Genomic DNA, 24,417 nt, shown 5'->3' with positions numbered 1-24,417 from the left:
ATCAAGCAGTTGAGATTTGCTACAGTATACAGTAAATATATAGTAATGCCTAATTTTTACTAACTACTTTTTAAAGAATAGTAGGCAGTACTGTACACTCTTACAGAAAAAAGTTCTTTGTTTCAATCTTTGGTTCCATGAAGAACCTTTAACATCCATGGAAACGTTCCATTGCAGAATTGGAAACAATCTTTAGATTAGTAAAAATGTTCTTCACACTAAAAATGGTTAATAAAGGTTTATACAGTGATACCATAGAAGAACCATTTTGAGTTCCCTGAAGAAACGTTCTGTGAACAGTTCTGAAAAAAATCATTATTTTCTTAGTGTGAAGAACTTTTGATTTTTAAAGTTCTTCAAAGTTCCAGTGTTCTTTTAAGAACTATTTACTGAAAAGTTCTTTGGGGAACCCAAAATGATTCTTCCATGACATCACTGCAAAAACCTCCTTTATTTTTAAGTGTGTAGTAGTGTATCTGTGTAGCATATATAGTACGCTAGTATTCCATTCCGAACACAGTCATATTAACACATTCTTCCATTCAATTGAACATCAAATTAAAACTGAAACATGACTTGAAACGCTTGTCAACAATCCATTCCCCACCGTTTAATTTTCGCCATATGAATACTAATGCTAAGCAGGGGCCTCTTAGAGAGTGAGTGAGAAATAAAAAGATGAAACTAAATAAATTTGTGTCATTTTAATGAAGCAGAGCTGTGCCACATTTATGAATAAGGCACAGCAGAAATTAATGAGGGACTTTGCTGCTGGGAGACTAATCAATCAAGCTTCAATCGCCACACACACAAAGCCGCTGCATTTGTCAGAGCAGTGTTTGTCTGTCCTTATATCTTGCCGTATTGATTTTTGCCTCCTCCCAATAGCTACTTCTGATGGACTGTCGGGTTACAGGGCGAGTTGTTTTTAAGTCGGCTGAGTGACATTAAACTTACAGCCAAGAGCTGCTCTCTCTCTGATACTTTGATACATCAGTAATGGCACAAATACTACTGAAAAAATGTGCAAAAATTGTACCTTTAGGGGTACAACAGCTTGTCACTGGGGCAATACCCTCAAAGGGACAACTTTCTAACTTATCTACCTCGAAAAGGCACCTATAAGTACTGTGGTGTCTTTTTATTTTACATTCTTAGACATTTTTGTTTTTTCACTGGAATTTCCTTTCTTCATGCATTTTTGTCTTCAATATGTCTCTCTATATATTTTCAGATTTTAGTTGGCATAATATTAAAACACTGGTTCCCATGTTCACACTTGAACCAACCCTGTTACCATTTAAAAAAATAATAATTTTACATAAATGTAAGATGATATATATTTGAAATAATTATTCAAGAAAAGTTCTCATTTTAACTTATATCTTGTTTTGTTTCTCTGTAGGGGACAATGTTAAAATATCAACCCTGTGTTTTTTTATTGTAAACAATTAAACATTTTTAAGTAAATATTTGTAAAAATATTAAAATATTAGCTAAGCAGCACATTGTGATTAATATGTGAAACTGTCAACGCTGTTTATGTCAACTCTGTTACATTTCTGAAGGCATAATTATCTATTAAACATCTATGAAAATCCACTAAAGGATTAGTTGGCCCAAAAAAGAAAATTCTGTCATTGTGCAATTTCAAACCCATAGGATTTTTATTCATCTTTGAAACACAGATCAAGATATTTTTTAAATGAAATCTGAGAGATTTCAGCCCCTAATTTAAAAGTTAATTCAAATGATGAACATATTTAATTTAGCCTTTTATTCGCATAAAAACACTGATCAATGCACATACATCGAGCACGTCAAACATGGTAAACAGCAGCTCAAAGATGCTAGCTTTATGCATGAGAACCAATGAGGTTTGTTCAGTTGAGCTTCTGTTTACCATATTTGTTTTTATATGAATAAACTAACACAATTTTCATTTTTGAGTGAACTGTCCCTTTAATTTAATTTAATTTAATTTAATATCTTGGGATGGCACAGTGCAATTTATAAACACTTGTTGGATAGAGAAGTTGAAAACATAATTTTGTTGCATAACAATCTTAAGCCAGAAGATCGATGCCTGATTCACTTTCTTACTGCTTTCATAGAAGAATGAATCATCTTTTACAAGAAGTGTGTGTCACATCATACAAGGTTAAAAAAAGTGTCTGACGAGTGTCTCTAGTATGAATAAGAACATGGCAAAGAACATCGCATCTGCTCTTTGGGCTCACACTGAGACTCCTACACTCATGTGTGCATCTTGACGTAGTTCAAATATGTTCCTATTTGATCACGATAACTGTAAATGATTCTTCTATATAAAATGCAAATAATAGGCTTCACAGTCAGTAAACAGATCCTTAACTTAATGAGGCGCCTTCCTGGCTACATAGACAGCTACTTTATAAGGCAGCATGCCAACTCAAACAAAAACAGTGCTTATACTTGTCAGGGTTCTGTCACTTCTGTCTAGTTTATTCATGGTTTTGTGACAGAACCCTGACACTCCCTTCTTGTCTTGTTTTCTGGTGAGCAACGCGGCTTCGAGTGTGCTCGAGCTGCGCGCTCTCTTGTCTGCGTGCTCTGTTTCATGTTGGGGCGTGGTGTTCGGATCCCGGCACTCCTGTCTTGTTCAGGCTCGGTTCTGGTTTTGTGTCGGGGTTCGGACACTCACGCTCCAGGTTTGTTCTCTCTGTGGGGCCGTGCGCTCCTCTGTGTGTGTGTTTTGTTCGGCACGCAGTTCGGTTTCAGTTGCTTTTTTCTCTTGTTTTGTCTTGTTTTGTGTGTGGCACGCAGCTTGTTTTTTTTCACTGGATGCGTGCTTTCATGTTTGTCATGTTTTGTGAACATGCAGCTTATGAGTCTCCTCAGCTGCGTGTTCGTGTCCTGTTTTGCACATGGCTAGTGATTTTGTTTTGCTGGCCATGTGCTTGTGTTTTTGTTTTGTGTGAGCACATGGCTTGTCTTGTTTGGTTCGATGTGCCATGTGCTCTCATGTCAATTGTCTTGACCCCACCCACCTTGTTTCCTGATTATTGGTTAATTTGCCCTACCTGTGTTTACTCGTTACCCTCCTAATTTTCTCCCTTTATAATCTCCTTGTGTTTGCAGTCCTGTGCTGGTTTGTCGTCGATGTTACCCTGTGTGAAGTCCTGCCTTGTCAGTCTGGTTTCCACTATGGGGTAGTTTTTGTTTGTTTGTTGATTTTATTTTATAATTAATAAAGCCCTATTTCCTCCTGCAAGTGAGTCCTCACTCTCATCCCTTCACCCACACCTGACAATACTTATACTAATGGTGCTTAAAGTTAATTCCAATAAAGTTTGGTATTACCATGTTGCTAAGCTAACGACCTAATACTCTAATTCAGGGCTCTCCAACCTTACACCACGGACCGGTTACATTTGAAAATATTTTCGGGGACCAGGGAGGAGGGGGGTGGGTTACGGGGGATATATATATATATATATATATACTGCCCTACAAAGGCAAAAGACCTTAACTCGCTAGAGTGTGAAACTGAGAAAAATGACTTTAAAGTTTTTTACTTGTCTGGCCAAATTAATTGTAGGTAGAACACTGGAAATTTGGCAATTAGATGTTTTAGTAATGAAAATGATCTATATTAAAAAATTGTGAGCTCAAACTCAAACTTTACCCCTATTTTGAAGTTAATATACTCTGCCTTTGCATTATCTGCAAAAACTGAGAAGTCACACCAAGGCAAAAGGCAGTAACTTCCACATTATAAATATTTGATTGCTGATCACCATTTACAAAATCGTTATAGTAACACCTGTATAAAATCTACTGATCATGGGCTATCTCATATTGGCTATTACATATAGTAATGTGACTGAATTGAATTTTATGTTTTTTTTTACCGTAACAAGCAGACTAAAAGTTAAACGTGAGTGGATAGCGTTTTGCAACCAATTTATTTGCAATGCTTAGTAACGTAAAATAATTCTAGACATAGCATAATTGCTTATATTGACTTGAATGAAATAGCCTAACCTAAAAGAACGACTTGTGGATTTATGTGAACGCCAGCAAGCAGGCATGCTCAAATGGGTGTGGATTAAACATCTCCGACAACAGTCAGCGCTATGGATTGATTTTATCGGGTTACAAGAAAAGGTAGGATATGGATTTAATTGCGAACTGTTAGGCTACTGATTTTATGATTGATCATGCTACATGTTACAGCATTCAAGTACACATGCATCCAACTAGAAGTGACAGCCTGGTGAACAATCTGCATTACAAAAAGGGGGAAAAAAAAGCTTTAAAGGTTATTCACGATTATGCTGCCAAGTTGTCTAGTCTTTACAGTGCTTTGTTATATGGAGCTGTTTGGTAGATCGAAATCTAATTCGTTTGTCTACACCGTAATTAAAATGTAGCAGACTTTAATGGACAGTTAAAAAAGGCAGAACACGTATAACTCCAAGCCGGCACCGTAACTTAATTTTTACGCGCGGCTAAACAAAGGCAGAACGCCGTGACTCACTTTGAGCGTTCCAAACAAAGCGAAAGAGCCGTTACTGGTGTTATATGGTGTTCTGCCTTGGTTTCTCCGGGGCTTTTTGTAGTTACGGTTGAGACGACCCATTATTTTCTCGGAAAAAACAACTAAATTGACTCAAGAGACTTATGTACATGATAAAGGATGCCTTGAATGTCCCAAAAATAGCAATAACTCATTTTCGTCAAAAATCGAAGTTACGGTCTTTTGCACGGCAGTATATATATATATATATATATATATATATATATATATATATATAGGTTTTTGAGTCACAGAATGGATGATTTTTCAGATAAGCAAGAAACAAGAAAAAAAAAAAAATATTTGAAGCACCGTGAAGGGTTTTGGACATAATTTTATGTGTAGCCTATGTATCTTAAATGCAGGGAGACGCGAAAGAGGAATCAACTCGGTATTTCCACGATGTCTGAAATACATCTCTATGCTTGTGTGCGCTTTGGCTGTGTGTGAGAACAGCGCGTGAGTAACGAATTGAGCTCTCTTTCGTTTCTTCTTCTTGTGGTTTAATTAACACGCAATAAATAACAGAGTGTCATATGATCATATCTATAGGCTACACATTTTTCCCAGAACGTTCTTGCAACCCGGTGGTTGGGGACCTCTGCTCTAATTAGCAGAGATACTATATATAATACAAAAATATAATTGTATTTTTGTGTGAAAACTTGCAATGCATTCTGGATTAGATAAATACAGTACATGTGGCAAAATTAGGTATTTTAGAAATCTGCATAACTTTGCAGCCTAGTTTGGGATGAAACAAACTATTTTTATTTAGCAATGTGCCAAATCATGAATATATAGACATATGAGAGTATGTTACTATGCAGTAATTCAATGTTTTTCCACTGACAAAAATGTTGAAAGTCAAGGGGAAAGATTATGAATAATAAAATCTCTGATTTCTGCATTTAGACAGTAATACTTTGTTTATGAGTCAGGCATTGGGCTACTTCTTTATTCACGCTGTGTACTGCGGGTCAGAGCTGGATATGTTACATTAAAGGGACCTGGAGAGCTGCCTGGAAATAATTGTATTTGTACTCTCTTTAAATTATGTTGACCTACTTTGCAACTTTAAATTATATATTACACATTTTTTTTCTGTTTTGGGTCACTGTGAACACTGCAGGTTGTTTAGAGTGAACTAAATGGACACAATGTCAAAAATGAAAAATCTCTTGTGTCTTTTCAAACCCATATTGTTTTTTTTTTCTTCAAAGGCACATTATGTGACACAAAATTTGATGTTAGTATCATTAACGGCAGAGGTCATTGGTTCTTGCAATGCCACATGACTGCAAATGTGATCAGAGAGCTTCAATATACAGCTTGACTGAATAAATCACCATGTATCTCTTATAATTCTTTTTTTTCCGGACATTCTACCTATATATACTTTTGTGTTTCACAGAACAAAGAAGATCATGTTTAACTGATAAAAGAATTAGCATTTTTTGTGAAACAGATACTTCAGAAACAATGCTTGACTTTTTCAAATGTCATTCATTTTGTAGAAGTGACACATATTTTTTCAGGTTGTTGACTTAAGTAGTGCTTGAAATTTCCAGAGCTCTGTTATGGAGGAGGAAGTGAAGAAGCTGCACTTACTCTGTTTGAAGCCGAGGAACGGTATCCTCTCAATGGGAGTTTTCCTCTCTTTCATGTACTTATACAGCGCCACCAGGAAGGCCTGTTCATCTGTGCGGCACTCCTCACCCGTTTCCACCTTCGGGTTATCTTCGGGCGACACTTTTTTACAACTGCTTCCGCTACTGGTGTTCCTGGGCTTGGACACTCCTGATTTTGAGTCCCCCTTCATCTAAACACCACACAGCAAAGAAACATGTTTGGGAATGTTGAAAAACACGCTTGGTCTGACATAGCATTGATGAATAACATCAGAACTGCATCAGAAAAAATATCAAAAGATTGGAATTTTTTACATCAGTGGTTCTCAACAAGTGGTGTTTCATATGTGATTGAATCTGTGGTTTTGAATTAATATTTTTTCCTTTACCAAAACAATTTTCTTAATAAGTATTATTGTCTTCTACTCCAGTAACATTGTCAAAAAACAGTAAAATTGTCAAAAAACAGTTTTGCTAGATTCAAGCTAATAAAAGGTTATTCAATTTTAATTTGTCTTATTTTAAAGAAGCAATTTGGAAGTACGCTATCGTTTGGTGTCAGTAAGATATTTTTAATATTTTAAAAGTCTCTTATTCTCACCAAAACTGCATTTATTTTGATAAAAAAAAATACAGTAAAATTATTAAATATTATTACAATTTCAAAATACAGTTTTCTATAAGAATATATTTTAAAATGTAATTTATTCCTGAAAAGGCAAACTTTAATTTTCAGCAGTCTGCTTATGAAGTAATTTCTTATGTTATCTTGTCTTATCTTTTATCTTCTTATGAAATGTTTCTTATGATAATCAATGCTGAAAATTGTTTTTTTTTTCAGGATTCTTTGATGAATAAAAATTAATGTTTACTCAATTTAATACACCCTTGCGCTCAAAAGAAGTACCAATTTCCAGTACATTTATTTATATATATATTATATACTAAGTTTTTGAGCAAAACAGATCAAAGTGGGGGTTTTTTTTTGGTCCGGCTTACATACTGATTGTTTTCTGTTCCGTAAAAAAAAGAGTGGCGTAAAAATAGATGCTGTGCACTTCCTCAATACCACTGCAAGCTCTCAAACACTTAAAATAGCTTGTTCTGACCCAGGAGTGAGTGTCTGAGAACTGTTCTGGAGTCAGTTTTACAGTTTCAGGCCCCACCATGCTGTCACATGCTGCAGTCATCGCTGGCCCACACACGTCTGTTTAGCCATCTGTTCCCGATAATCAAGAGCATTTATTTTCCAAAAGGAGTTATCAAGGCCAGTAGAATATGTGAACAAATACAAAAAAAGTCAAAGAAAGAAATACATTGACATGAACTAAACAATCCCTGGAAACAGTATAACAGGCTTTTTGTGTGTGTGCGTGTTCTCTATCATATGAGAGCAACTGCAAAACAAAAACCCTTTGTTTTTAATTAGAATTCTTTATTATTATTATTATTATTGTGGCCAAATTATTCTGAAATACAGTTCTTTTTGTTGCACACCAAAGATTTACACCCCAGTGGTGTTCCATAGAGGATCATGACTCTTTAAAGGTAAAGATTCCCATCCCGAGTAAAGCAGCTGATGGGGTCCCGAAAGACCTTGAACCGCATTAGATCACATCACAGTCAGGGCCGGTTTAGATCACAGCATGTTTTCAAGGTTCTCAACAAAGCTGGAGTGAATTAGCTGCTGTTTTGCCAAACAAATATTCATCCAGACGAGGAAGATCATAAAACACTGCCCTCATGCTGGCAGGAGAATGGACAGGAAATGACATGCAAGGGCAAAGGTTAATAAAATAACAAGAAGAAAAACAATTGAAGCTCATTAGTCAAACATGGGAAACTGAAAAAACAGTAACACTAAATGCCAAACAAGAGGAGGAGGGGGAAAGTGCTTCAGATTGATGGACTGAAACTGAGGCTAAGCTGCTCATAACTAACAACTAATAAAATAATTATGCACTGAAAAACATGCAGAAAATGAAGGACCTGTATATCTGTGATCATGTCAGTACTGGACAATGAAATTGTGCGCATTGGATGATATTGGAAGCTGATAATATGGAGGCGTATTTAAATCTTTATTTCATTTAAAATGTAACCAGTATACTGTTATTTTATAGCCATTTTCAAACAAAATAAACTATTATTTTTACCTTTATTACTTTATTTCATTTTGTTAAATTATCCAGCTTCTATAGCAGTGTATTAGTTTATTGTATTAATTAATTTTACTTTATAAATTAAACGTTTCTATGGTGTTTTCTACACAAATATTCCTGGAAACTGCAGTGCATGATTTTTCCTTCTGCAAAGTGAACCAGATCTTACACTGATAGTCAAAAGCCTAGCTCTGGGAGACTAGATTTAATTTAGAATATGAAAATAATTATCTTGTAATTTGTATAAACCAGAATTTCAACATCTGAGTATTTCTACAGCCCTACCTTGACTAGAGACTTGCCCTCCAGACAAGTCCCGTTGGTCTCTTTGCCATTACCCTGCCCCTGCGAGTCTCGCCGCTGGGAGATGGAGAGCTTCTTCTTCCGGGGCCGGCCCTTCAGGTTGGGAGCTGTGGAAGGCAGAAGAGTAGTTAGAGCGGTTACTGACAGCCATATGTACCCACAGCCCATAAAGACCACTGACGTCTGCTCAGTGCATTATAGCACAAATAGGGAAACATGACAACAGATAAGCCATGTCTGCGGCCGACACACATAGACTACAGCCAGCATTGTTCCACCAATTGGCAGCTTGATAAGTGATCCCAGGAGCCATTCCAGTGACTTACATTGCTTTAAATTACATATCATCCCCCTTCATTCTGGATATTTTTACATTGAATGGCACTCAGGACTTAATTATCCTGAGACAAGGTCAAAACGCTGTCTGCCACTGTTACAGGCGTTCTTGATCATCAGTTCCACTTCATTTTCTTCATTATATTGGCCTCTAAGCAAGAATGTTAGATAATACACATTGTAATGGTAAAACAATTCGCAGAATGACAGGATGTGTCAACAACCAGAAAACTCAAACAGAACCTGAAGGGCAAATGAATAAAAATCACTAATACGTCGTCATCACGGCTCAAAATAACAGCGCAACTGGAGGTGCAACCAGGTCAGCCTTAAAAAGTCATTCATCCAAAAATAACAATTTTGTCAATATTTGCTCACACATATTGTGTTAGATATTCCCTAATAGTCCAACTTTCTACTTGACATGGCACAGCTTACACCTATGAGGCATGTGCCACTTCACCATTTCTTTTCAAAAGCCATATTTCTATGGTTGTAAATTCTATGCTCTTAAAAATAAAGGTTCTTTATTGGCATTTATTGGCGCACACACACACACACACACACAAATTCACTGAAAGGTTCTTTGTAGAACCAAAAATAGTTGCAATAGCAGTACTACTATGTCATTGCTAGGTCTGGGCAATTTTTCCGATTGTATTGATTATCGAATGTATTACCTTGACATTTTGAGTTCAACTCAATTCAAAACTGAATGTCAGTATTTGTCTTCATATTTCATACATCTTGTTTGCAAAGATATTTAACAAGTGAATATGCTTTACATTTACACCATGTTGACCAATGGTAGTGCACTTAGAATAGTTGTTTAGAGTTTTTAATAGAGAATGTTACGTTTTGTAATCATTTTGTAGTTATGTTTTGAAGTCGACAAGTTATACGTTAAAAATGGTCAAAATCAAAATTATCAAACATTCTGAATATTTTTGCCATATTGCTCAGCCATATATATTGCTGTGAAATACTGGGAAATTATTTTTCCTTAAGGTTGTTACAATTCCAAATTTTCATATACGTTTACAATTTTATAATTATTGACACAAATTTATATATCATAGCAAAAAATATTAGCCAAATTAATATAAACATTTTCAAGCTTACTGAAGACAGTCGGTAATGAAATAAGATAAAAAAGGAAATGTTTATTTGCAAAGGCACTGCTAATGCTGAGCTGGAGCTCTTGAAGCTCCGCCCTCTTCTCCGGGAGCACCAGCTCACTCACATTTAAAGCAATACACTCAAATACAGCGCATTTTGGCTCACACCCTAAAAGTGGCAATTTTAACAAGCTGTAAAAATTCATCTGTGGGGTATATTGAGCTAAAACTTCACATTTACGCCCTGGGGACATCAGAGACTTATTTTACATCTTGTAAAAAGGGGCATAATAGGTCCCCTTTAAGTTTCTTCTGTGACTTTTACTAAACTACCTCTTTATCAAGTCTACTGATATATCTGCCACTTCTGATGCCCACACTGCCGACTGAACAGTCTTTTGGGGTCAGAGGAAAATCAAATGTTTCACATTTCTAGTTTCTAAAAGCTCATTGTGCACCTGATGAATGCCATCAAAGCATCACCAGCATCAAGCTGGAAAACGACAAGCACGAGCGAGAGTTCAACCTCGGAGCAGCGAGAGGCAGGCAGAGCTTTTGACACCAGGACAGGTGCTCTCGAGCACAGGTTCAGTCAGGTCAGCCGCCACTGCATTCCATGTGCGCTGATGATTAAATCATCGTCAAGGTTACAACGGGCCCAAGGCTGCGGCCAAAACGCTACACTTGATCTTCCAACAGACTGGCAACCTGATCTGCTGTGGTAAAAGAAAAGAAAGCATTAAATAATCAGCTGGAGAAGAGCTTCTTTTCTTTTCTTTTTGGGTACTTCTCTCAAGTCGCCGACTTTTTTCATCAAATTTGGTGCATGCAGCAGCAGGGTCAGATAAACGGCGCATCAAATGAGTCCATTTGTTCATAAATAAACATTTATGTAAGAAGCCTTTTTGTCACCTTGGCAACAGGCAGGTTGTTTACTTGGCTGCTGTGGCCATGACAAACACATTTGCGCAGGCATCCGTGGGCTCGGCAGAGGAAAGGCTTATGTTTATTGAGGAAACGAGGCTGCTGCTCTCTTAAATGTCACTTTTCCTTTGTTCCTTAGACTAATTCACTCAAACTTCCTCTTTTAGCTTCTACCCCACATTACAATCATTTGAATTCTAGTCCTGTGAGTAATGTATTACTCATGAGTACATTAGCTCCTTTACTTCACGCTTGTTATCCTACATTGAGCTCTCCAATATGAGCACTCCATTCCCATTTTAAGACTATTGTAAATAACAAATAATACGTTATTATTTATTTGATGTACACAATAATGTACAAAGGTTTGAGGTCAGTGAGATTTTTTATTTTTTTTACATTTTTGAAAGAAGACTTATGCTCACTGAGGCTGCATTTTTTTCACTGGAAATATTATTTCACATTTTAAAAACTTTTCTATTTTAATTTTAAAATGTTGTTTATTCCTGATGACAAAGTTACATTTTTCATCGTCACATGATCCTTAAGAAATTGTTCTAGTATGCTTATGTACTGTTCTAGAAAATGCTGCCCTCCATCATTTGATCATCAAAAGTGAAATTTAAAATGATGAAATTCTAAAAATGTTTTATTGTATTAAAGTGTAATATAATTCTCTTAGGTCCGTTTAAGATCTCGCCCGGTGTCAATTATTCCCCATATATATATATATATATGTATGTATGTATGTGTGTGTGTGTGTGTGTGTGTGTATATGTGTATGTGTGTGTGTGTGTGTGTGTGTGTGTGTATATATATACACACATACATACATACATACATAAACACACAAAAAATTTATATCAAATATTTAATTTCAAGTTATAAAGATAAACATTATCAGGTATATCAAAGTAAATATCAAATTATAATAACATAAATCATTAATATCAAGATATCATCAAATTTTAAAGATAATAATTTAGTTAATCTATCAAAACCAAACCAAATTAACATGTAACAAATTGTTTTATTTTTTTGGCCAAGTTTACTGTTTAAATTTAAACATGGATGATTTTTTTGATTAAACTTTTGATTAAATATAATCTTAAATATATATTTTTAAAAATTTTATTATTATTATTATTAATAATTGTATTATTATTATTATTATTATTATTTATACTTAAAAAAACTACTTTCTGCTGTGCACTAATAATATTTTTCTGTTATTTTAAAAAACATTTTTAATGTGTTTTTTTTTTTAATTCATTGCACAGAATTCCATGGACTTTCCCACCAAATCCGGATTCCATTTAAGCCTGCTGATGAGACATAACAACTGTGATCTGTCTCTCTCTCTCTCTCTCTCCCTTATTCTTGCACACAATATGGGGACTAGATTGGCCGATATATCAGCCAGGCTGAAGAATCTGCCAATATTTGGGAGATTGTGAGATAATCAGCTATTGTGAGATAACTGGTTCAGTGTCCCTACTTAGCCAGAAGAAGAATGTTAGAATTTATAATTAGAATTTATATACTGTATGTATGTATGTATGTTTGAATATATATAGTCACACCAGAGGTGTTCAACTGGGATCAGGACTTGGCTTTCTGCAGACCAGTCAAGTTCTTCCACACTGACTGAATCAATCATTTCTTTTTGAACTTTGTCTTATACACAGAGGCACTGCCATGTTAGAATAGAAAAGGGTTCTGTCCAAACTGTTGCTATAAAATTAGAAGCACACAATTCCCTAGAATATCATTATATGCTTAAACATTAAGATTTGTACTCATGGAAATTACTAAAGTAGTCAAACCTGTTCATTAGAAGGGGACGACCCAATACTTTTGGCAATATAGTGTATATACATATCCAACACCCTTATCAATGAGTTGATTGATGTTGTATCAATTGACTGTGTTTACATGATTTAAATACAGCCATAATACTTAACCACTAATGGTGATCATACAGTTGTCACCGCATTGTAAACCAAAGCTCTAATTATACAAAGGAATAGCTGACCCCTTCTTTATCCATCTTCTTTTCTTGTTTCCCCCTAAACTGATGGCTCCCATTGTCACAAACATCAAAAGCTCATTACAGCAACTCAGTTGCTTTTGTTTCCAGTAATCTCTGTGCTTTCCCTCTGTGGATTTTAACAGGTCATTTACCATGGTGCTGGGGGCTGAGGGGTGGCAAGAGCTTTGAAGCCGAGCAGGGCTTCTCTACCTTCTTCCAAAGTCATTACAGAGCACTATGGGGTCTCTTGCAGATCAAATATCTGCTTGTGCATTCCTGTGGTCATGCTTATTCCTTTGAGCAAATACGTTTGAAGCATATCTGTGGATTCTCCAGAGTTTTGGCCTGAAACATTTGTGGTGGATGGAAGTTTCAAAGGAAGCCAAATTAAATGAACTGTATCTGAGAGTCTCATTCAAAGTCAGACCCACACCCGTCCACCCAAAACACACACACACACACACACACACACACACGGTAGAGTATGGGAAAAATATTTGCCCTCACATTCCATGGCTGAAATCATTGTACAGTATGTTTACAACTACTATAAACTTGAATAAATTCAACTTATAATAGTAAATAAATCTTTACAGTTTACAATAACTTTTTAACGACATGATTTGACTTGATATTTTTAAGCATTTTTTACTTGATATTTAGAAGCCTCTGATTGAATGGGAAAATGCTGGACTATGATATTGGTTATTATTATATTTTCCTGCTCACATGGTTGTGCTTATATCAACAAAAAAGTCGTTTCATAGATGGATGAACTTAATATGATTTGATTTGGAAAATCCATATTCCCAGGAAAGGTCTAAAAAAAGGAAAGCATTGTTTTCGTTGGTTTTATTTTATATGATTCATAAGTGCACATTATACCAGAGACGTTTGTTAAGAAAGCAAATAGGGTCAGTTCTGATTTCATATAATCCTTTACAAAAGAAAATGATTATTTTACAGGTTTGAAGTGGCTTGTATTCATCAGAGTTATTGTAGTTAACTATAAGCATAAAACATTACTCGAAATAAAATATATATAAAAAAATAGCAATATTTCTCATTTTCATTTATTGTAACTTGTAGTACAAAAATAGCTAAAGCTACATAATATTTAATAAAAACAAAGAAATTGTAAAAATTACACAAAATCTACAGTAAATAACTACAATAGACTGCCAATGCAGCAATTCATATGAATGATTGAAATGACAGTGGTGTTCATTGAGTTTGACATGTCTGACTGCTGTGGAAGAGCTAGATTGTGCTGAAAGGTCGAGCTCATCACATGACCTGTGTGTTCTGGCACACGTCCACATGATAAACTCTGCTGCTAGGAAACCCGCTGCTTTCATTCTGCAGGAAGACAGAAGGGCTGTACGCCAACTTCTGCCAGGATAGTCCCGCCCATGTTTTCATCATCATCCAGCTGCACTTCCATTCATAACATCTCGGCACATGTCAGCAAGGTAAGTGGATTATATGAGCAGATATATATGACAGACACATTCATATCAATAATCCACAGACCAGAGCAATAAATCTGTTAAACAGAAACTTTGTGGTGAATTATTTCAGCCGATATGTATGTATATATATATATATATATATATATATATATATATATTAAATAAAATGCATAGCAATTGCTTCAATTAAATTTGGACTTTACATATTTTCAAAACCAAGAATAATAATTTATAAAATTCATCAATATAAAAAAAAATATTTACTTGATAAAAAAAAAAAAAAATCTGTAAAATAAACAGATTTCTGCTTGATCAACTTGTTGATTCTTTAATCCTACTATAGTATTTTTCAAAATGAATAAATAATGTTCATGAATGTTCTTAAAACATAGCATGCAATAGTTAAAAACATGGCATTCTTAGCACTGTCAAAATAAAAGTCACAAAGCTGTCAATATAAAAGCTTCCAACACGTATCGACTGATGCAGATAATTTAAAAATACCAAATATCAGCCGATATATCGGTCTTCTTGGCAATATATTGGTCAAAAAAACCCTCTTGGCCTATACTGACTAATAAGGGATACAGTTCCGATATACTACCGGTCAAAGGCCCCAACAACAGATTGACATGCATGCAAGGTTAAAGAACACTTTCATTTTCTTATAATATGCATTTGTTTTTACCTTGTTTGCGCAACGACTCCCAAACGATTTGTTCAACGATAAATTTTTCCAAACCCCTCCTTTGCTTGACGGTAATCTGCGGTGATTGGTCGATTTAATTTAAATCAGTGTTTGTGAGCTTTTAACGCTCCAAAAGCGGCACCTAGTGGCAAATAATGAATTTGCATTTTCATACAGACCAATGCGAAAATCAAGTTTTCCCAGGTCTGCGCGCAACAAGTGGACGGGCAATATGCTAATGTTTCATGTTGATGTCAACATGAAATGGCTTGGGATTCGTTTTAATAACGTCTCGTTTCAATGATCCAGAATCGACTCTTTCTTTTGAGAGACAATAACTTTATACACAGCGCACTTTCAGATTTAAAACTTTGCAGGATTTTTTCATTCACTTAGAGCTGTGTTACACACCGCATGAAAGGTCATTTTCAAAAATCCATAATAGGGGCACTTTAATAATATTTCACAATATTGCTGTTTCTTTGGTGAGCATAAGAGACTGATTTCAAATACATTCAAAAATATTGTAATTATTCCAAACTTTTGAGAGGTAGTGTATATTGTGCATCCCTAATCTCAATAGCAGATATGTTACGTTTTTTGGAAACCTGTTTGAAAATCATAATTTTTGTGATTTCCTTATGGTGGAACTAAGAAATTAGACACTTTGGCTTTAAACTTTTCTCAACTTCATTGAAAACTAATGGCTTGTGATGGTTTTGTCGCTGCAAATCGCTGAACACCCTTTATTCTTCCTCTCTCGTGGGCTGATTTAATTCCTTGCTCTGTGTGATTTAATACAGCTCTATACAGCAGATGGCACTGTGAGGTGCAGAAGGAGCAAAACATACACGATGAATAAATGATATCGCCCTCGTTAAATAATGCTGTGCTCCCAAATCCCCCACCAAAACGGCAACACTTCTGTATTTTAATCGCTGAGAGTGTTGAGCAGAAGTCTCTGAATCAGCAGCAGTAGCGCGACTTCTGTGAGGATTTTTTTTACAGTGCAAACAGATTGGACCAAACAATGAGTCAATGTCACTGCATGTCCCCTTGCGGGGGGAACTGCAGTGTGAGTGCATAGATGACGCACACACCAAGGTCAGATGCTAATTCAAGAGGGAGCAAGTGGTAGAGTCACAGCACTTCGCTAAAAGCTGCGGTACACACAAACACACACACACACACGCTCGTACTACATACGGTGCGTTTGTTATTTATTTATCTATCCGGCCGTTGTGCTGAAGTGTGTGGTGTTATGTTATATCATGCATGCTTGTGGGAGAACGCTGCATCAGCTTGATCCCTCCTCACACACTCCAGCCGGCCTTTTTCCTCTCACAGACCTGAGAACTTCTGAGAACAGTGCCAAAGTCACTGTTACTTTGATAGGCTGTTGCTAGATGGTTGCTAAAGGGTTCTGTTACTTTTAAAATAATGCATTACAATATTGCGTTACTCCCTAAAAAAGTAACTAATTACGTTACTTAGCTACTTTTTATGGAAAGTAATGCGTTATGTTACTTTTGCGTTACTTTTTAAATATGAGCAGGGCTTGATTGTTTTTAATACAAGAAATTACATTAATGCAAATGTAAAAGCCCTGTATCTTGTGAAGGAAAAGTAAATTCACGTCTGTAAAGTAAAACTCAGTATAAGAAGGTTTAACACTCTTCAGCAATAAAAAAACAATGAAGCACAATTGTTAGTTTATCTAAAGTCATTTTTGCTTATTAGTATGGTTGAACTGGATCATCAAAGGTCAGCAGCAAAGACATTGGTTAATAAAATGGGATTAGATACATTTGTGTTGTTTAACATATTTAATTATTGCAGTTTGCGTCATATTCTGAGTTTGCATTTCACTGTTTTAAATAATTTTGATGAATACTAAATCTGTTTTTTGCGAGTGGGATGAATTCATGCACATTCACATTTAGATCTATAGTAACAGCATGCTCACACAGCGCACTGTCAGTCAATAAATGGGGAAAAAGTAAAGTTTGCACTAAGTGCAAATAGCCCATCTTGTTGGCAAAGGCTATTTACACTAACTCCGCCCACTAACGTGTGATTGGGTTAGTCAACAATAAAAAAAGAAGTTAGTTCAACATCAGTTTCTGTGGCGTAGATGGTACGCGATCGATTTGATGGTACGTGATTTTGACGCGATCGTCCCGAGTTCGAGCCCACCTTTTGCCAAACATTTTTTTCTCCCTTTTCAAATCTCATATCGCATCAGAAAGGCATTTATTTTCAATAAAAATGAAGGAAATAATCAAAAAGTTGAAAATAAAGTATCGGTAGGGTTAGGGTAGGTGTAGGGAGGGCTTTATTGTCCCAATAAGGTGGCATCCATTTAATAATAATTTGAATTAAAATTATAATTTACACTCAGTACGTTATTATTGCGTGCTGTTTTATAATGTACTACAATACTGAGGTGCAGATATATGCCACTATTTGCAATAAGTAGTATAAATAGCAGAAAATCTTGCTATTTTAACAGTGTAAACAGAATCTATAGCTATTTGCACTTAGTGTAAATAGCATATCGTTAAAAAATATTGCTATTTTCACTTGGTGTAAATAGAATCCATCACTATTTGCACTTAGTGTAAATAGCATCTGTCACTAAAAAATATGCTATTTGCACTTGGTGTAAATAGCATCTAATTGCAAATAGCATCTATTGCTATTTGCACTTAGTGTAAATAGCGTCTATTTTTTGAAAAAGTAATATTATTACGTAACTCGCGTTACTTGTAATGCGTTACCCCCAACACTGGCAATAACTAATAAATAACTAACAATAACTAACTTAATGAAACCAAACAAATAAATAAAAATAATTATTTAATATACTAAAAGTACATTTATATAAAACATTATAATGTACAGTACGAAAAACGGATATTCAAGTGTGTGTGTACTACAACTAAAGGAAAATGAGAAATGATGCCTTCGCAAAGGTAAACTATATAAAAGATAAAGATGATAATAATAAAATAATGAAAGTAATTAAATAAAAATAATCTTTAATATTACCCAATACTGAAAAACGTATTGACATATAGTACAATGCGTTTTATTAAAGTTTGTTCGTATTATAGATATTATAGTCACAAAGCAATATAACCACAATGATAAAATACAAGACTCATCAAACTTGATCCAGTTCTTAGCAGATCTTATTCTGCTCTCAATATGCTAATATGCTGCCTCAGCTTCTGTTATGAACTTCTGACTAGCTGCCATTTGATCTCTGTCTAAAAATAATCCAAAGTCATTTTGTTTCTCTCTCTCACACACATTTTCTCTACACATTCCTGTCAATCCATTCTGTCAGACTGTATTTTTTTTAGGTTAAATCCACCTGAGGTGGCATAATTAAACAATAAAAACTCTTGAGAGCGCATACTGTGTTATTAAAAAATATCAGATGTAAGAGTAATCGGCAGCACTGGAGATTTGCACTGAATTATTTATATACCTCATGTTAGAGGAGCCATCTCACTGACAGCCAGTTGCCCTCTAGTGTTACTGTGAGGTATTACTCACACCAGGACACACACACACACACACACACACACACACACACAGCAAAATACAAACAATCAATACAGCCAATCCAGCTTTAGAATCGCTTTAACCCCTTGCTGCCATGACATCATATTAGCTAATGTAATAACTTAATGGATACAGCCCCAGTATCTTTTCTTAAAGGATTAGAGGAAACAGTATTATTACAGATATTATTAATCAAATATCTAACTATAGGATGTACATAGGATGTAGATTGTGTGTGATTTAGCCACTGGATACCTAGGTCATACTATAACACAATGAAGTACATTGAATCAAATAATCTTGTCTGGACACACCACTGATTTATTATAGAGAACACACACACACGCACACAAACATACATATACAAATATAGATATATATATTAAACATATCCATGAAAGCTTTTTTAACAAACACTCCTGGAAATAAATTTGATGGTGGAAGGTGAGGAAGTGTGTGTGTGTTTCTATTTTAGGGGGAAGCGGGGTTAATAAAATACGTACCCCCCTTGCACTTACTAAGATGAGCGAGCCCCTGGGTCACTGTCACCCCAGCCTACTCACGTCTGACTGCTCTGTGTACAAAAATATAAAAAGCTGAGACTACAGCCTATTCAAGTGTCCATTAATCTAGCCAGCGCCCGTCAGCAGGACAGCACTCCTCCAGAGCTGTTGGCACGGCCGCTCACGTGGGCGGGGGGGCTTAGTCTTGGCTCAAGCTGCTGGGCCAGTAAGTGTGGAACGGGACACTATGAGAGGGATTTATAGACATCCAAATTAACAGTCGCTGCTGAACAACAGATGCGTCGTCACCTGATCCAGCCCCTCAGCGTTTACTTAGTGTGTATTCCCTGTGCTGGATTTCATCCTCATTTAGACATGCCACGGTCCGGGCAGAGTACAACGGGAGGAGGTTATGACTGAGACTGGATCCTCTCACACTGGCGCAGGAATGTGTAATAACCATCATGCCAATTTCTCATAAATCTCATTTATTTTCCTAACTCTCTCACTCTGCGCTGCTCCCCCCCCCCCCCCCCCCCCCATTGAAGATGCTAATATGCCCTGTGGTTTGACCGAGAACTGGCCATCTGTGTTGACGTTTAATGTATTGGATAGTTAGCACTTTACGTTGCAGTGGATTTTAATGCGGTCAGGCAATAAATTCAAGCGGGATGAGTGATAGAGCTCAAGAGTAGGTCTTTGAGGTCTAGAAATTGCTATTAAATGAATTGCTGCTCATCAGCATATAACTGCAAATAGTATGTATATATGTTATGGAAATGTTACTAATAACTTCTAAATTTTAAAATACAAATAGAATACACACACACACACACACACACATATAATAAGATATATATAATAAATAAACAATATATAAATGTTTCTTTCAAAAAATTTTTAATGTTATATATACACACACACTACACAATATATATTATTTACTATTTTTAAATAATATACGCAAACACATTACATGTATATATTGTAATTGGTTTGAATAAAAAGCATAAATAAAAATGCATATATATATATATATATATATATATATATATATATATATATATATATATATATATATATATATATAATGCGCACACACACACACACACACACACACTGTATACAATCATACATACACAAACACACAATAAAACAACTAAATCATAATACCAGATTACATATTCAAATGCTATATTTTCACTATAACTTTTCCTATTCTTTTTTTTGTTAATCAGAATATATATAAAAAATATATACATAATGAGCATTAATGTATGGCATAAACCTGAAAGAATGTAAACCTATTATTTTTCACATCTAGATTTTGAGCAACAACAATGCAATAATCTATGGGAGAGAAGATGACAAAAAGCACACCATCCTGTGGCAAATTCATCAAACTAAATTGCATGATATCCATGGGGAAGGCAGAGCGCAGAGTGCAAATTTGCATCAGAATTGCTGATGCAACCGCATTACCGCCAGCACAGCGCAAGTGCGGCCTGACTGACAGATGCATCCTGGGGGACAAAATAAAAGGCCAGCATGTGCCGCAGACAGTTCTCTTAAGCTGGAATCTTGTGTGTTTCATCTAGTGTTTATTTGTGTGTGTGTGTCTGAGAGAGAAACAAAGAGACGGACAGATCTGTCCACTTATGTAAGCATGAAGGACCTGGGCATCCCTGCTAGCTCTCCATCTTGTGTGTGTGTTGACTGTGGGTTAGTTGAGGTGGTCCTGAGGCGGGGGTGCAGCAGGTTACAGATGGCACTTCATATGTTGTGGTATCAGTTCTTCTGCACTGCAGTCCAGACGCATGAGCGCTATGATACATCGTCTGCCAGATGCTAAATATTCCCTGCTCCATATAAGATCAGCTGCATCTTGGCATGGATGGATTCATTTGTTAGCAGTGAGAGATGAAATATATTAATATAATTGATAATTATTTTAATCTGATCAATGTGCCATTTATGTTTTGTCTGCATATTTGATTTGTTAATAAAGTGTGCTTTTCCTTCTGGTGTTACTAATTACTAGTAGGACCAACTTAAAATGTAGGAAATAATTCCCAAAAACTCTATACAGTTGATATAATGACACAGACATTATAATAATGAGAAATTAAAATAAATAAATAAACATATACACACACACACACACACACATATATTTATTTAAATTCATAATATTAAATTTTTACAACCTAAAAAATGTCACAATGCAAATATAATAGCAATAATTATATAAATCTACTACTACTACTACAACTAGTAGTGAGAATATTTTACATTAATCTAAATATTATAAATAATTATATTATAAATAACTAAGAATAATAATAATGAAAAAGTAGCATAGTGTAGTACAGTGTAAAGACAGATAACGTTTACATAAATCAAAATGTAAATACACTAATAATGATAATAACAACAGTAATAATAAATATAGTAGTGACAAACATATTTTAACATTTAAGTTGAAATTAAAATATATAAAATATAATTTAAATATAAAATGTCCCAATGCAAATTTAATAACAATAATATCAATCTACTACTACTACTACTACCAATAATAATAACAATAACAGCAGTGATAATTTTACATTAATCAAAATTTTATAAATAATTACAATTATATTATAAATAACTAATAATAATAATAATCATATAAGAAGAATACAGTGGTGACTTTTTTTTACAATAATCTAAATATTATAAAAGTCACAATATAAATATAATAATATTCAACATAATAAACTACTACTAATAGTATAATAATATCATATATAATATAATAATATAGTAGTGAATATTTAACATTAATCTAAATATTACAAAATATCAACTAGTAATAATAATAATAAAATAGTGAGATTATATTTTACATTAATCTAAATATAAAATCCCAATGTAAAAAATACTACTACTTCTAAAAAGGTAGTGTAGTGTAGTACAGTGTAAAGACAGACAGAGAGATTAACAGATAGACAGACAAACAGAGAGATATATAGATAGCTGGTGGAACTGTAGGAGTTTGTTCATTTCTGCTGATATAATGTGAATTCCACGGTGGTTGTTATTTCCAGGGAGACGGGCAGCATATAAAGGATCTTTTGCCCACCGCAGAAACTTTGATTTCCTCTGAATATAATTGCACAGCACAGCGTGTGCTTTCTGTCACAGTCAACACAAAAGGAGACTATTTCTCTACTAATGATTTTCATTAGCGCATAAGTAAGGGTAAATGTCTATGAAATGCTTTCGTTTGGTCTGAAATATGCACGTGACTTTCAGCTCTGACCTTTATTTTAAAATAAACAGCCCTGTTTGCATAAAACGTATGGATTAATCCTTAACTCTAAACCTATTAAGAACTTCAAAAGGCTGAAGATGGAGGGAGACCTTTAATGGGAAGAAGAAGTTGTTATCTGCATGTACGATAGAAGAACTCTGGCCCAAAGCCAAGCGCTAATCATCATTATACATCCGACCACAACCTCGCCATGACAACAGGGATACCGACAGAGCATGTATATTTGCCAGAAACTTAAGGCAACTTTGAAGTTGGCGCCCCCTGCGATAGATGAGACATTTGAATCGATTCAGTTCTGACACGTGGGATTTAACAGCCTCGTTTTCATCAGCTGCTTTCAGATGATCATTATTGAAATCAAGAGATAACGTCCCAGGTTACGTATGTAACCCTGGTTCCCTGAGGGAACGAGACGCTGCTTCGGAAACGCTAGGGGAACGCCTTCAGCGATATCAAGCTCTGAATCATATGTGTAATCAGACCAAACGATGGGTCGAGATGTCAGAGGCGGGTGACGTCATGACCAGGAAGCTTAAAAGCACGTGAGGTGCAGCCGGCGTCAGCTTCTAGGAATGAAGCATAGCTCTAGTAGGGATGCCTGAAGTATGGCCCTGCGACGCAGCGTCTCGTTCCCTCAGGGAACCGTGGTTACATAGGTAATCGTAAAACGAGATGTCCACGCCGCTAGACTTTCAAATCCCTGCCTAGTGTGGAAGAACACATCTATGGCAAGAGAACAGAAGAGCCAGGGGTGGCTTGCAAATCTAGGTCATAGAACCTGCTCGCACTGGACACATACAATTAAGCCTCTGCTGGTCAGGCTCCCTGAAGGGAGGAGGACAAAAAGCCTGAAGTACGACAGGCCGTGGTGTAGAGGAGGGGACCTTAGGGACATACCCCGCACGAGGGTACAGAAAAGCTTTGGCCAGACTGGGCGCAAAGTCGAGATAGGAAGGGGCCACAGAAAGGGCCTGCAGATCCCCAACTCTCTTTAGAGAAGATATTGCTAAGACAAATACAGTCTTAAACGTAAGAAGACGATCTGATATTGCCTCGATAGGCTCAAAGGGAGGCCTACATAGAGCTTCTAGCACCACAGCGAGGTCCAAAGGAGGGGCACGAGATCGTACCTGAGGCCTGAGCCTCATCACACCGCGGAGGAAACATGTAAACAGGGGGTCCTTGCCCACTGACTGACCACCAAGAGGGGCGTGGTAGGCCGCTATAGCCTTCAAGAGAAGCGGACCTGCAAGAACTCCAGCACTGTACCAATTGAGCAGTTAACTGGGTCAAGCTGGCGGTCTCCGCACCATGAAGTGAAGAGTCTCCACTTCAGGGCATACAGTTTCCTCATTGAGGGAGCTCTAGATCGGAGGATGGTCTCAACAACCTCAGTTGAGATCTCAGTGGCTACAAGTTGTGCTCCCTCAGGGGCCACACCCACAGCTTCCACAACTCCGGGCGGGGATGAAGGACCATGCCCTCTGCCTGTGAGAGGAGATCCCTCCTGATGGGAATCTCCCATGGAGAGCCGTCGAGGAGAGAAATGAGGTCCGAGAACATACTCAGCCCGGCCAGAACGGGGCTACTAGCAACAGACGGGCCCCGTCCCGGCGCACTCTCTCTAGAACTCCTGGAAGCAGAGCGATTGGGGGAAAGGTGTACAGACGAAGCCTCGGCCAAGTGGAGCTGGATGAGTCAGAGAGAACCAGAGGGGACAGTGGGATGTCTGATGAGTCGCAAACAGATGTCGACTACTCCATAGAGCGCGGGCAGGGTGGCCACTCATGACCGC

General features: G+C 36.2%; 1 protein-coding gene across 1 annotated transcript in view; it reads right to left on the bottom strand.

Annotated features, from left to right (window-relative positions):
• Positions 1 to 24,417, bottom strand: part of LOC306857601 (AT-rich interactive domain-containing protein 5B-like) — a 118,383-nt gene that overhangs the window by 29,527 nt on the left and 64,439 nt on the right. Inside the window, exons 5-6 of the mRNA XM_079397620.1 lie at positions 8,640 to 8,764; positions 6,173 to 6,383 (exon numbers count right to left, since the gene is read on the bottom strand). Of these exons, the coding sequence (XP_079253746.1) occupies positions 6,173 to 6,383; positions 8,640 to 8,764 (336 nt within the window). The remainder of the gene's footprint in view (positions 1 to 6,172; positions 6,384 to 8,639; positions 8,765 to 24,417) is intronic.

The sequence above is a fragment of the Barbus barbus genome (assembly GCF_936440315.1).
Source record: "Barbus barbus genome assembly, chromosome: 38".
Classification (NCBI taxonomy): domain Eukaryota; kingdom Metazoa; phylum Chordata; class Actinopteri; order Cypriniformes; family Cyprinidae; genus Barbus; species Barbus barbus.
This window is presented reverse-complemented; position numbering and strand designations above follow the sequence as displayed.